This window comes from Anopheles moucheti, chromosome 3, assembly GCF_943734755.1.
Source record: "Anopheles moucheti chromosome 3, idAnoMoucSN_F20_07, whole genome shotgun sequence".
Lineage (NCBI taxonomy): Eukaryota > Metazoa > Arthropoda > Insecta > Diptera > Culicidae > Anopheles > Anopheles moucheti.
Window position 1 is genome coordinate 86,916,573 of NC_069141.1, and position 15,205 is coordinate 86,931,777.

Below are 15,205 nucleotides of genomic sequence, written 5' to 3' on the forward strand. Positions count from 1 at the left end.
AGCTGTACCACAATTAATCATTGCTCCGATGAAATTGCTGCGAAATTGTTTTTTTACGGCACATTTCATCGTCGCACGGACGAAGTTGCATGCACACAGCAGTTTGTTCACTGGGATAGTAATTTTTGGTAGTTGGACATGTTGTTCGGTTGTTTTTGTCGATCCGTCGTCCAAGCTACACTCGCACCAAAAATAACCATTGGAGGATTTATCTCCTGTTGATGGTCCTGCTGCCCGAGCGATCCGGCAGGATATTTCCATTGACTGATGAGATCACAATTAATCGTACTTTATACAACCGAGCAAAGCCTTACAAACGCATACGAATTAATGTTCGCGGTCAACTTTCGTTTCGCTCTTTATACGAATTTCAATAAAAAAAAACACAGAGTGCTTTGTCCTTCTGCTAAACCAAATGTAAAATTGGCAATCAATACGAGAAAAAAAAACAGACGGTCATCCCTTACGGTACACTTTTTCATCGACCACACATTGTCGGTGGCCTGAATCCTTCTGCTACCAACCAAAAAAAAAATCGACCTGATCCACCACGACTTTCTCCCCCGATAAGCCCACTCCAATGAGGCACATTCTGATGGACGATTGTAACAAAAAAAAAATCAAAATCAAGAACCAAAACCACCCGGGACGGTTCTTTCGGATTCCGGAAAAGGCAAGCTAAATCCTTTAGCCCCATTCATCACTGGCATCGTTCGGGACACACGATGGGACGATGGGTACCGGGTACGGGATTTGAAATTTATGCTCACTTTTGTCACGCTTCATGTGACAACATGCGTCGGCACCCGATAGAGACATGGAAGGATCTGCCGCACGGAGTCCGCCTCGGTTCGGGTTTCACTGGGACCCTTCCGGATGAAGATAAACCAGAAGGCTGGTGGTGGTAGCGGTTTTGTTGTGACTAGGATATCGTGTGGTTCGATACTCTTGTCCCCACATTCCCCCATCCGTTCGGGTGACTCTTTTCCACCCGGTGACGAACAAGATAAATGCGTGTCGTTTTTGGGGGAACCCTTGCTGGACGCACACACATTTTATCGTCCGGTTGTTTGCTGATCGATTTGGATTGTAAAATTTGGCGTTTGATTTGCAAATTGAATATTACGGCCATTCCCGATAGCTCCCTCCCAACGCATTCGCTCTGATTGATGAACCGGCAAATAAGGATCCGGCAAACGGTGCGCAGGTTGGGCACCGTATTTACCTCGAAATGGAAATGGAATTGGTGGCCCCACCACCACTAAAACTAACAGTAACCCGAAGCTTTAACCCGTCCGATGTGTGACGCATGCTGTGTAACCATCCGACGTTGTAACGCATCGTTTATTCTTTGAACCAAATGGTGGGTTCTGTTTGGGAAAATAACACCGAAGCGTACATACGGTGCGCCATCGCCAGGACATCGAATGAGGGTTGATAATTAGTTGCGATTACGTATTGCAAACTAGTGCAGAGTGTGGCGTTTTCGGGACCGGGGGGATTATTTGTTAATGAATGGCGCGTTATTTGCTGTGCTTTCAATGTGGCGATTTGTCTGCGAAGTTCACTACGCTTCAGGCGCAGTTGGAGAGCTTTTTTATGCTGCGGGTAGAGCTTGCTACAATATTTAAATGTTCACGTATCAGTGGATCAGAGTAATGTTGCGTAGGTATAATGTATTGACTGTGTAACGCAGATATCATCGCGATTCTGAAAGGAAACATTAAGCGCAATTTGAGTATTCAACTACAGATCGGTCTGACTAAACTCATTCAAAAACACACCTCCATATCATTGTTTATAGTTCAGTTGATTGAACAGGCGGTACCTGTCAAGTCAGCACTATAATAAGCGTTGAATGGTCGATGAATGAATGCTGCTTATTAATTTTCATCTCTGCCCAATTCGCATCAAAGCAAAATGGTTGCAAACTGCAGCGGTAAACTGGTTTGCTTCACCATCAAACAGCGCTGATTTCTATTAGTGAAAGAATCGTCCAGGGAACACAAATTCCCTGACGTGCGGTAACTTTTCCCACCGTACACCAACAACCAGTGCACCGGTGCGCGGATGGGGTAAATAAATGAACAGAAACACATTTCATTGCACGCGCTGCATGCCCCTTCGCAACCCTGCGCATTTTTGAGGAAGTTAGAAAGTTCATCAATTGCACTCGCTGCGTCCGTAACATCCGACATTCGCGTTCTTTTGCTTTTCAGCATTCCGGTGGGGATACATAGCCCCCCCCCCCCTCCCCCCTCCCCCAAACACTCACAGCACCGGAACTGACCACGTAGCATAACCGCAACCTTTGAAAGGTTATTCCCCGTTTTTGCTTGTGCACATTTTCGGAGCATTGATGCCGAAAAGTGTTTTCCTCTAATCAATCGATCACACAGCGGTAAGCGAAACGGGTGAAAAATCGACCGGGTCGTTCGGGGTCGCAGCTGTGCTGGTTGTTTAACCGATGGTAGAGCCAGCAGTAGCAGCAGCAGCAGCAGCAGCAACATCATCACCATCATCATCCCGCATCAGGAGTTGCTTTCTGCTTCTTCGCTTCGCGTTCAGTGCGCCTGGTCAATAACAGTGGCATCTCACGATTTTCATTTCCGGTGCTGCCTGCTGCCGTTTGCTTCAATTATGAAAGTTGGGCGGATTTGTTGCTGGCTTTTGTGCGTTTCGTTTTTTTTTTGCTCCTTTTGCTCGTTCCGTTTTTCCAGCTTAAGCGTATGCTGCACAGGTTTCTTTTGGCGGGACCTGTCCGTACGTGCAATATCGGCGGATACGAACTTCAGAACTCTCTCTCTCGTATAAGGGAAGGTTTCGGTGTGGAGGTGGGGAGTTGGGGAGCTGAAGCTGTCTGCCAATCAACGATGTTTCAGAAAAGGAAGCACATTGAACCCGGAACTAGCATCAAGCAGGGCACCTTAATCGAAGATATTCTTTAGCTGATTTCGGTGGACAGCTAAGAGGGCGAAAGAGAGAAACTTTTGGAAGATGTTTTATGAAAAAGTATCAATACTTTTTTAATAAACGATTGTTTATTATAGTTTAGCTTCCTTTCTTCTCTAATTTCTGTGATTACGCTTTATGTGACTACTGTTATATGCCCACAGTTTTTGCCATTTTAGATGATTGGTAATAGTTTTTGCTTGTAATATGATTCGATTTCTTCGAATGTTTGGTTATGTTTCAACTGTAATGTGTGTGTTTTTTTCATGTTGAAACATTCAGCAAAGTCCGGAGTTGGCAATTTTTTATGAATTCTAAAATAATTTCTCAATTATGGAAAGTCAATGCTTTCTCCCATGATGCGCTCGAATCACCCGAACGACAGGGCAGCTGAAATTTAACCAACCAGCAAAGTGCGGTTCAATTGAAAAAAATGTTACCGTCAGGATATTTTCCGCTCAAACATCACCAAATCGGGAGTAAAACCCCCCCCCCCCACACACACACATATGATGACTAAATTTTTCGTTCGCGAGAAACCTCGTGTAACCAACTCCTTGACTTGGCGTGTGAATCTGGCGTATGGAACCGGCATCGACCAGGTAAGGAAAAAAGGTATACAGAAACATAGATGAAAATGTCTTGAATTGACTGAAATATCCTTTCCTGATAGCAGTAGGAAAGGGAGCAGGAAAGCAGGGTGAGGGTGAAAGAGTTGAGAATTGGAGAATTATTCGCTCTGCCGCTGACAGTCAGGAAATAGATTTGGTGCTATTGATAAAATTTTATGAAACTGTTTATAGAACCCACTCTCAATGGAGAATGCCACACAGCACGCTATCCGGCTTACGAAGCGACCCATCCAGAAAGGGAGGGTATGGGGGCGAAAGAACTGAGACCACAATTTCCGGTCCACAATTTTACAACCTTCGTCGTCCTCTTTTTGTGTGAATGGTTTCTGGTGGTGTTGATGGTGGAACTCGTGCACCAAGCTTTTCCAAGACATTTTCTTCCCCTCCTTTCCCACTGGAACAGGTTCGGGAGAGGGTTTTTTTTTGTTGCGGGGATACCACCACGGCTGCCAAGATTCGCCGTGGAGCCATTTTTCCGTTTATAAATTGTGCAGCATCTATAAGACGACGTAGGCTGTAAGCTGATGCACCCGACATTGTTCCGGTAGGGATAATATTTTACGCGCACCACTGCGTCCCGGGGTTCCGCATGCTCAAGCGAACGAGACACTGGCCAACACGTCGCGGGCTGTTAGCCGGATGCATCATCTCGTAGCTGCTGGTGAGTGTGCACGCTCCACGGGAAAAGCGTACGGGGCACGGGAATGTGCGAAGCTCCACGAACGAACGTCAGGAACTATTTCATGCCATTTGGTGCTGCTTTGGTTGGTTGAGAAAGGCATGGAAGGGGGGTTTTAAGAAGAGTGAGGGGATGAAGGAGGACGAAGAGCTAGCGCAACGTTTTTCTCGTGCATTCCGCTTCGCCATTGCAACTGGGCTCGTATTCGACGAGACAGCTTGTCGCTACTGTTGGCTCGGTTGTAGCCGGGTCCCTTTGGCGTGCGCTACGTGCGGTTGGGGTGGGACATAGCAGAAAGGGTGAGAGCGTTTTTCGAAACCAATGGCACGATTGTCTGCACTGGAAAGGATGAGTTCCAGATTGTACCAGACTGTACACGGGCTCCGATGTGGACGCTCGCTTGGTTGGAACGTTCGCTGCTAACCGAAAAGGGATAGCCTTTCACGATTCCCACGTTCCATGCGCGCACTACATCTCATGAATTTCAACTTCTTGAACCGTAAACCAACCGTACACCGAACAGCCGAAGACATCCCGCCGAGTTTGAAGCTGTGAAACAATTTTTCATTAAATATTAAAGTGCATCCATCGGGATAGAGTGAAGCAAATAAACGGCAAGCTCCGGTTTGAAGGAGATGATGCCATAAAAGCATCGCCGCACGAACAAGTATCTGTTGGTGGCTCACGCTAGCCACGAACCACGCTCTTCGTACCGAAGTCGTTGTTGTTTTGTCTGGGCTGTGTTGCTGCTGGACGCCATTTGTCCTTTTGTCAGCCGACGCAACAGAGTACGGAAAATTAATTAATATGCTTCGATGATGGTGGAATTGTGCCCGGTCCGACTGTTGCTGGAGCTGATCGGTGCAGTTGACAGTTCGTGACACCGGCTAGTGCCATTTAAACGCCATTCGTAGCAGGCGTCGACGTTGACAGGCCGAGAGCTTTTTTTTGCGAGATTTTGTTAGAATTTTGATGCAGTAAGAATAGGTTAAAGAATTTGTTGGGGAAATATAATGAAGAACTGTACAGATTTACTTTACTCAGTAAGCAAGCACTCACTCTTTCTATGGAACTCGTTCTTATTCAACAAATTAAACCTTTTTCACCATCAACTCCAACATGATAATGACATTGACCCAGGTAAGCGTTGGGTTTAACAAACCCCACTTACGTATTGGATGTTTGCGGTTAAAAGCTAGCCTTTTCCCCATGCTGGCTTGCTTTTTTTGTCCTTCTTTTCTTGGCGGAAAACAATATACACAGAAAAAACCCCTCAGCAAGTACCGAGAATAAAACAAATCAAAGCGAACGAAACTTTCCGTAAGCTTTTCCGGCGGTATTTGTCCTTGTGCGAACCGTGCCTATTGCCACGGGATTCACCAGGGTGGACAATTATTTTGTGTTACTTCACGTTCCCCGTTGGAAGCATTTTATGCTATCTATTATTCAATTTTAAACCGCAACGACTAACTTTCGGTCGCTTTAGTTAGTGTCATCGTACCGGGGGAACGGGCCTTACGTACATCCGCAAATCCTTTGGTCCAATGCCGACAACAATAGAAATACCAGCTCGAAAAGACTTTATCGAGGAATCGTCGTTCGGCCTTTTTGCAAATCCGACGGTCGCAAGATGGTAGGACGCAAGGTTTGAACCTTCCAGAACGGTTCCCGAAACCTTGTACAGGAACCAATGGCAATTCGCTGTTCAGCGCAGTAATGTGATTATTGTGCAGAATTACAAACAATCCTTAAATTGACATTAATCTGATTATTCTAAACGATCTTGCAGCCGAACAACCGGTGCGGAACGAGCGCTGATCTCCGAGGGGACACTTAGAGCTTGATTTTGGTTTCGTTGTTCCAAGATAAGAAGGAGGCTTTTCTTTGAACTCGGAACGCTCGGAGTTTGTCGTTAAATTTTAATCTACCCCGAGTTGTTTTAAAAATAAATCTTTACAAAAGGTCCATTTTAATTGCGATATTAGAATCATTTGTTTCCTGTTTCGACGTCTCTTTCTTCTACGAAACTGTCACCAACTAGCTGATAGCAATCGTAATCGCAATAGGAAAATTGTTCTTTTTTAAGAAGCATTCCGTTCATCTTTTCCAAGGTTTGAAAATTCCATTTTTAAAGAATATTTAAATTTAACTCAAAAAAGGCCTAGCATTAGACGAGTGTAGATTTATCGCTAGAAGAACAAAGATGACGGACAGTGGATCGCTAATTGAAATGTGAGCAACCAACAGCTTTTGCTTGCTTCGTGCACGACGCTGTGAAAATCCAGTGGAAAATCTTCAATTGCTCTTCGATTGAACGTCGGTCGTCAGTAGCTTGAGGTTGGGTTGATGATTAGATTGCGCAAATACCCTCTCGTGTTTTGAAGTGGATGAGGAGGTTTTGTTGTTTTGAAGTCCTGGAAGTTACTGGAGTACTTTCTACAGCGGTAAACGTGTAATTTTCTGTGGATTAAGTTTTTCCTCGAACAGGAACGTTTTTTGGGCTTGCAAATTCCTTCGTCTGCTTTCTGTTCTTCTTCGCTCGGCAACATTCAATTACAGCCTTCGATTCGCTCAACCAGCAAACCAACCAGCTGCGCTATCACGATTTAGAGGCTGTATGTCAAACAAACTTTAAAATTGAATGATAATGATAGGAATTTCGTGTACCCCGTGGGCCAAAGCAGCTTCTGCTGGGTGTGGGTGTTTTTTTTTATCCTTATCCGAACCGGATCAAAATGAACTGTCAACGGAGCACGATCCAGTCCGGCTGTACGTCACGTCAACCATCAACAAGCCCGCCCAAATCATTGCCTGAGCTTTCGACCGTGAAAGACCAAAAAAAAACACCAACACACACAGCAGTTAGCATTTTTATACGTTCCTTCCGGGTGATACCGCGGACCATGCGCCTCCACCGTGCGCGTTTCCATTTTGCGAACGATGATTGGCGTTGGCAACAGCGGGGCAAGCTTGACAGGGCCGCCGCCCGCACACAGTGAATGAAATGTGATAAGAAATTTAGTCTCCGGCATTGTTTGCGGTCGGTTTGTTTGCGTCCATCAGTCACGATCTGGAGCACACAACAAAAAAGGGCAAGAAAACGAATGGAACAAAATCAACCCCGAACAACAACAGCAACTGGAGAAAAAAATTACCTCAAGCAAACGAACTGAAAATCTGTTTTCCAGCCTCTCTGGTCACCACCTATCCTCCTTGTCCCTTAACAGAGCATGGGAAAAGGGACAAACATCATCAAACCCAATCTAAAACTCGAGAATTTTCCAACCATTGGGAAGGGAAGTAACACGACCGGATAAAATCCAGCAGCTAAAATCTCATCTCCACAAGATGAGGACAGTTCTTCACAGAGGGAAGAAAAGTAGGAGCAAGAGAAAGAGAGAGAGAGAGAGAGAGAGAGAGAGAGAGAGAGAGAGAGAGAGAGAGGGAGATAAGAAAAAAACATAAACTCCCACCCAGTACGCGGAAGGACTACCGTCCCGCATCCACGCCTAGCAGAGAGAGAGAGAGAGGGAGCAAGAGATGGTGGAGTGGGGTTGTGGGTGGAGGGTTACAGTTCGTGTTATCGCGAAAATAGCTTTTCCATTTACCGGACAAACACGGTGCCCAACGGCCCCTGGGCGGACACGACACGACAATCGTGATGAAAATGAAAACGATGAGATAAATGTGATTAATTTATGCTCCGAACAGAAGACGGACAGGCTGCGAATCGTTTGCGTTTTTCGTCCTTGTGTGTATGTGTGTGTGTGTGGGAGTCCCAATGTAAAAGGACCATAATGCAGGGCCAGCCCGCGGTATGCCATCGCCAGTGGTTGCGGTTGATCCGGCCTTTAACTCGCTTACGGTGCCCCGTTGACGTTTGAATGGTGCGGCGGGCGTGTTACACTGTCAACCGCAGGAATCTCGCCGTACGGGCGCAACTCGCTGATCCTCGCGACCACTCTGTGAGTTGATTGGCGCTCTGTGTGTGTGTGTGTGTGTGGGTGGATGGAAGCTTTTAATCTTGCTTCCGCTTGTGACCGTGCCGCAACATGCCGCGCCGCATACATACATTCGTGCATTCATTAGTCAAGCCACTTCGGGACGCTTCATTATCGCGTTTAGGATCCGACCTTCGCCCGGTGGCCACAAACAGTGACAAAACCGCTGAACGGACATGATTCTTTACCCTTCGTTTCAGGGAGAAACCATTCCAAAACCGGTGCGACGGGACTGTACGATTTGGACAACGGACTTTAGTGCTCGGTTAGCACATGTCGGTTATGTCCTGCTCGGTGGCTCGAAAATCATGGCGACCCACCGTAATCTGTCCATCGTCCTTCAAAGACCAACCAAATATCAGTCACCACTTTGCAAACGCTTTCCGTCAATTAGGGTTTCGTGCGGTCTTTCGAGTGTCGCGTTGTAATTTAATCGATTAGTTTTGATTGGTTATTCGGGTACGATTGTTTGCCAACTTTAAGATAACCTGGAACAATACTCGAAATATTTAAGGTGTATATTATTACGAAATTTTACAGGAAATTTCCTTTAAATATCCATAACAATTATGCTGGGTATATTAGAGAAAGCTGTATCAATTATGCTGACTCCCGACTAATTTTCAATTCTCAATCGACTTATCGATGTCAAGGTTGCAGGTCTAATAGTGCGCTGCGAATTCCGCTATCGTCTCCATTAATGAACCGAACTCCATGCTGACCCCAATCACTGCAAACGGACAACCGGCAGGATCATTTGCGCTGAAGGGCGCTGACATAAATCTGTATCCGACCTATTAAGATGCAGGAACCTCTATCGCGTGGCAATCGTTGGCAGCTGCCTTATAGACGTCAGTCAAGTGTTCTGCCAGCCCATGTCGGATGATGTTGCGAACGATTCACGGTGTAATTATGGCTTTGCGTGCCGTCTCGGTGTCCCGTTCAGGGCCTATCGCCGTCGGACAGTTGCTGCTTAATAGGCGTTTTTCGGGCGCAGTGATTTGCCGGCACCACAATTCGCTCGTGCTGGAACGTGGAGAGATGTGTCCGTGTCTCGATCTACGCAATCCACGCCAGTGTAGATGATGCTCAGAACTGACCTTTCTAACGGAATCCATTAATATCATTCAAGCTAAAATCGGCAGCAAAACAACAACAAAAAACACGCAGACAGCTGAAATATCCCGCCAAACCGAAACCAAGGTGTCAACGAAGATCCGACACCGTGTGCCGCCCTGGGACGGGACATAAATGGTTCGTTGAACCGGCGGGGTAGCGACATAATATGTTTGATAAATCACGCTGACCCACCTCCAGTTATTGCAGTGCGACCGTTTCAAGGACGCGCCTCGTGTTCGAACTTTATGGAGCCGGTTACTCATTTGCATGAGCTGTGAATATCGGGCGAAGCTTTCCTTTTTTTTGCTGCTACGAACTAAACGGTAGATAGCGGATAGAAAAAAAAAGCAACAACACACTCTACGCCCGCATTTTCTGGTCACCCAATAGCGAGTCTGTTATCAAAGACTACACACGCGAAAGATCAAACATTTCTACGTGTATCTATGTCGTTTCAGGAGGGAAAAGAGAACACGAGCGCATATTTAGACTTAACACACAAAAAAGATGCATACGGTTGCACTTTTTCTACATGTGTTTGAATGTGTGCGTGTGTGTGCGAATGAAGGTGAAGACTTTGCCGAACGAAATGCTCGCATGAGCTATAAAAGAGTCCTCGAGGGGATTGGTTATCATCAGTCAGCTGTTTGCAAGTTTACAGTTCAAACGTTCTGCAGAGGAACCAACATTTCGGCACTAGCGTCCCCGCTTGTTCGGAAAGCGTTACCCACCAAGAACTACCGCTTTTTGCGCGAAGATGTATTCCAAACTGGTAAGAACACGAATCATGATGCAATCAGAACTTCCATCATCCACTTCTGCCAACTCATCGGAAAAGTCCCGTGGGAGAACTTGTTGGGGCAGAGCATTGCTTTCCACACGATCATCGCTTTACATGCTTTCCTTTTGATTTGGTAGATTGTCCTTGCCGGTGTTGTGTTCTGTCTTGCTGCAGCGGCACCGCCAAAGAAAGCTGTCCGGGCAGCGTCCGGTGGACCGGACGGTGCTGCGACGGTGATCCAGCAAGATCAGATCATCAACGACGATGGGTCGTACAACTTTGTGTACGAAACGAGCAATGGGATCCGGGCGCAGGCCAGCAGCTCGGATGGTGTCCGTACGTCCGGGGACTTTTCCTACCCGGCCCCGGACGGTACGAACATTGCGCTAGCCTACGTGGCCGATGAGTATGGGTTCCAGCCGCAGGGAGCTCATCTGCCGGTAGAGCCACCAGCACCCGATCACGTCATCAAGCAGCTGGAGGACATCCGTGCTAACCCACCGAACGATCCGGACTTTGATGCCGCCTTCCTGGACTCGGAAATTGCTCGGCTTCGGGCCACGCAGGGTTAGCGAGACCTTTTAAGTTAGTTAGCAAATTGAGCCCACTTTATCCAGCACCCAGCAGTAGTCAAATTTGTTACGAATTAATAAAAAAATGAAATGTCAATGTGAAAAAAAAACAACCATTTAAAGTCTGTCATCTCGGTCACGTTGTAATTAACTACTAAACTGGTTTCACCTTTTACTACAACCGGAAACCAAAGGGCTTTAAAATTCTCATCACGAATTCCAGGTAACTCCAAACTCCAATGTCACAGTAGCATTAATCAAAGCTAACCACCGTACTACCTGGGTGTGTGTGTGTGTGTTTGTTCCTGAATCCCGAATGTCCGGCATGTAGTTTTACCATGCACACGGGACACATCATGACTGGCAGTCGGTTCTACACACCCGTGCTTGAAATTGGAAAGCTATCTTGATCCCGACGCCATCCCTTTCGCCGGAAATCCGAATCATTCTCATGTGCAACTGTCGCGCTGACCTGACTGACCCTTTGTGGTTCGGGTCAGCGGGAGGGGAAGGAATGCTGAGTCGGGGACGAATTGCACATGACAGTATCCGCATCGAGAACGGGGGATATTGAAACAGGATATTCACATTACGCCAGGATGTGCCCGGGACGGCTACCGGCAGGGAAACATGCACAGATGAGCCCTCCGATCGGTGTTCGTGATTGGGGACCTTTCGATTTGGCAAAAACAGTAAAAGATGAAGGGGTGTGCTTAGGCTGCCGGCAACGGCAGCAATGGTCAGATAATCGATTGTTGGAACGGGGATTTTAGTCTATTTTTGGAGTGCAGTTAATTTCTGTTTCATGATAGGAAATGACGCTTTGCTGCTGGTTTGGGGTGTCGAATGTTCGATGGACGCTGTACACTACTAATTGATCGATAAATGTTTAATTACTTCTAGCGATGAAAGTATTTTTTATTCAAAGTGTAGGGAAAGAAATACCTTTCCACATTTGTAGGGGTAGTTGTTTATATAAAATGTTTAAATTGTGTCAACCGATATCTGCAATCGATTCTTACTTTACCGGGAATAGCAAGCAATGACACGTGATCAAAACAAGTCTTGCAAGCCATTATAAAGTTAGATTGTGATATTTAATCGTTAAATCCAGTCAGTAAAATTATTGACGAGGAACAACAGTTGTTCATACCGTATTCCCCCTGTTTGTAAATTCATTTCTCATTTGAAAAGCTGATCGTACTGTTTACTACCCTCTTGTTATTTAATTAAACGGTGTTTCATAATCCTTCAAGATCGCTTGCTGTTGACATCCGTTTATTCCAATTACAGGTTTCAATTTAAATGCAGTCAATGGCAACAATGCCATCCCACAATGCTGACACGCAAACACACATAAACTCACAGCTTTCCGCCACTTTTGTTGCCTACAAATTGTTCGACGAGCGACGCGAAACACTGCACAGCAGTATGATAAGTTGGTAATCAGAGTGGAGTAAGCACAGCGAAAACGCAAAGGAAATGAAGATAAAGTAACGCCCGGGCGCATTAAGCAGCATCGCAAACCCTGTGCATCTGCCGCTGGGACTGCTCCGAACGCAACTGCAGTGCCACAAAACTTTTTGCCGTTTCGGGTTGTGGTGGGGTAAATGGTGGAAAAAAACAACTTTCCATCCCCCCTTGTATTTACCACTATTTTTCATCAGATTATTTATATCGTACATTTCGGTGTGCGATGGGTGAAGGACTTGTCGGGAGGGAACGATGGAGAAGGAAAACATCTATCACGAAAGACTCTCCGGCTCGAAAGGAGCGTGACAGTTCGGGAAAAGCGGCCCACCCCTTACCGTACCGAATGCTCCTTGGCCCACCATCGGCCCTCATTCTCACTTAGTCATTTTCCATCGTGTAATGCGAAACAAAGTATGGAAAGTTTTAATTGGATTTAGGTGGCAAATTTTTCGAGCCCCTTTTGTCCCATCGCATCGTTCCCATTGCTTGGCATCGTGGCAGGAAGCTGGGATGGGGAAGCGGGTATGCGAAGGGCTTAGCGAAGGACAGGAAGGTGACGAAGGTATGCGCAATAGTTGTTATAATGCTCAGCGGCTAGTGAACAACGGTGTGCCAACGAAACGAGAGTGTTTTGGGTCTTGTAATTAATTACGAATGATTGTTTTATTTTCAATTTTCATTTACAAATGGCTTGTACGAAGTGCTTTCGGGGCAGGGAAACGGCGGGAAACTGTATCACCGGCACATTTCAACATCGAAACAAACAGTTGAACGAACGGTGGTGATGTTATTCGGTCATTTGAATAGCACTCCGTTGCATCTGCCCCAGCTGCAAACCGCAACCGGGTGGCGCAACTTCTTGGCGCCCAACCACTTGTCCAACACTTTTCCTGAGAGCTTTTGCTCCGTACACAAAATTACTTTCGCTTTGGATTAATAAACTGGCTCACTGTGGTCGTGGTTGCGAAGTAAACAGAAGAGAAACGGAAAAAAGATAAAAAAGGCCACAGAGAGACAGAGAATGAGTTCAAGAAGCTGAAGATTTCAATTACGATTGGCAGTTTCGATTATCTTTGACTCTTCGGTGGTGGTGAAATAAATCTTTCCCACTCGTTCCACACGCCGGCCGGGGAAATTCTTAGTCGCAGAAGAAAAACACAAAACACCACGCCACGACTGTGAAATGCCTCTTCATATCGTGTGCAGCCAGATACAGCACATATAGGATCCGTACTGAAGTAAAAGAAAAAAACATCCCCAACAACAAATGGCAAAGATTTTCCACAGGAAAAATCGATTCGATGCGAACTAGATTCAAATCACTCGCGTTGGCATGTGAGGTTTCGGGGGGGCGTTAGGGTTCCAGCAGGGTGGCAACAAATATCTTGCTCAGGCCAACACATCGCTGCCTAACGTTACCATAGAGAGGGCCAACCTAACACCGTGAAAAGGGAAGGCAGCTTTTATATATAAATGGGAAAAAATAAACACACACATACGGAACACGGACGGATCGAAACAAAACTCGACCCAGCCACGGTTTCACTCACTTGCGCTGGCCGTTCGCTTCACATCAGAAAACATTCAAAACGCCGAGGTTCAAAATCATGTTACATCTCGTTCGTATTACCATTTACAAGATTGTAGTTATGTTCACTTCCGTCTTCTGACGGGCCTCGATCGTGTCCTTCCCGGGATGGTTTGGTTTGGGGCGGGGAGGGATATTTTCTGAAGTCATTTTTCGAACTGACATCCTCTTCATGCCTGCGCGCCAGGCATTCCACCAATCTCGAGTGGAAGAAATCCGGAATTGGCTGTCACGGCTCGTCGCTGAGTAAAGCTTTACTTTCGCAAAACGAGGTCCGCAGTGAAGCAAAAGATAAAAGCAGCTTTCGGTATCTTTTTTGGCCATTGCCGTCAGATGCCGTCTGACTCGGAAGGACGCCATCGAAGGTCGTCCTAAGGGAGGGACGGGCATCGTGGGTATAAGGAAAATGGCGCATGGAGTTCGACTAGGAAATGAATGAATAATAAATGGATGTATAGCAGCAGCACACACACACACACATACGCTCCGCACGCGCTGTGTATCCTTTTGGAGGTGAATGGCAGGGCCTGAACCCGTTCCCGGGGCTGGATGCAAGAAAGTAAAGCAAGGAAGAAAATAAAAGTTTCCTTCCGTATCGTGTGCTGATACGGTACCGATGGTGTAACGAAGGAAACGCCAAACACCATCGGTAGCGCTGCTTTATGTTTCGCCATTTTCGAATGCTCCGAAACCGAAACCGAACGGCACCACGGAAATCATTCTTACCCCGTTCGGGGAGCAGAGCCTGCTTGGACCGCGTGGGAGCCGTTTTCCAGTGAATCCTTGCCACGTTCGATCGTGCCTGTCAAGCTTCAAGACTTACGGGGTGTTTTTTTTTTTCTTTTTGGGTATTATTTACCCTTGTGTACTTCGGCGTGTGTCTGTGTCCGTACCACCGCGAGAAGGGAAACGAGTTTTAGAACGACTGATACCTCTTCCCGCACGTGTGTTTATGTTTTTCCGTAGCCGTGGAAAGTCAAGCCGAAGAATTGTATTTCAATTTATGCTCATTTTGGGAAAGCACACCGCAGAAGGGAAAAGCACACAAACGGGAGGAAAAATCCTCCTCCGGGGCGCGTTGAGACAGGAGAAACAACAGGCGCACCGAACAATCCGGCACACGCCTAGCGAACATTATGTCAATAAATTTAACATATTACTCTCGACCGAGCTCGAAATCACGACGAATGGGTGCGGGGAAACCCTCCGTTACGCAGTGCTGCGCTACGTTTTTCATCACCATGGCAAATAAACACTGTGCGTGCGGAACAAAAAGGAAATGGTAAATTGAATTCATCAGTGGTTGTTTCCTTGCGACATATTGTAAGACATTCCAGCGGTTGGGTCTTATTAGGGAGGGAGAAGAGACGGATAAAGATTTAAGCTTTTATGAGTACTTATTTCCATT

At 46.4% G+C, this 15,205-nt stretch overlaps 2 protein-coding genes across 2 annotated transcripts in view; one reads left to right on the forward strand and one right to left on the reverse strand.

Moving 5' to 3' along the window:
* LOC128300987 (Krueppel-like factor luna) overlaps window positions 1-15,205 on the reverse strand; it is a 230,551-nt gene that overhangs the window by 38,022 nt on the left and 177,324 nt on the right. The gene's annotated exons all lie outside the window — the stretch shown is intronic.
* On the forward strand, window positions 10,141-10,736 carry LOC128300989 (cuticle protein CP14.6-like). Its single transcript, XM_053037267.1, has 2 exons — window positions 10,141-10,155; window positions 10,302-10,736. Exons 1-2 carry the CDS (start codon window positions 10,141-10,143, stop codon window positions 10,734-10,736), a joined length of 450 nt encoding a protein of 149 aa, XP_052893227.1.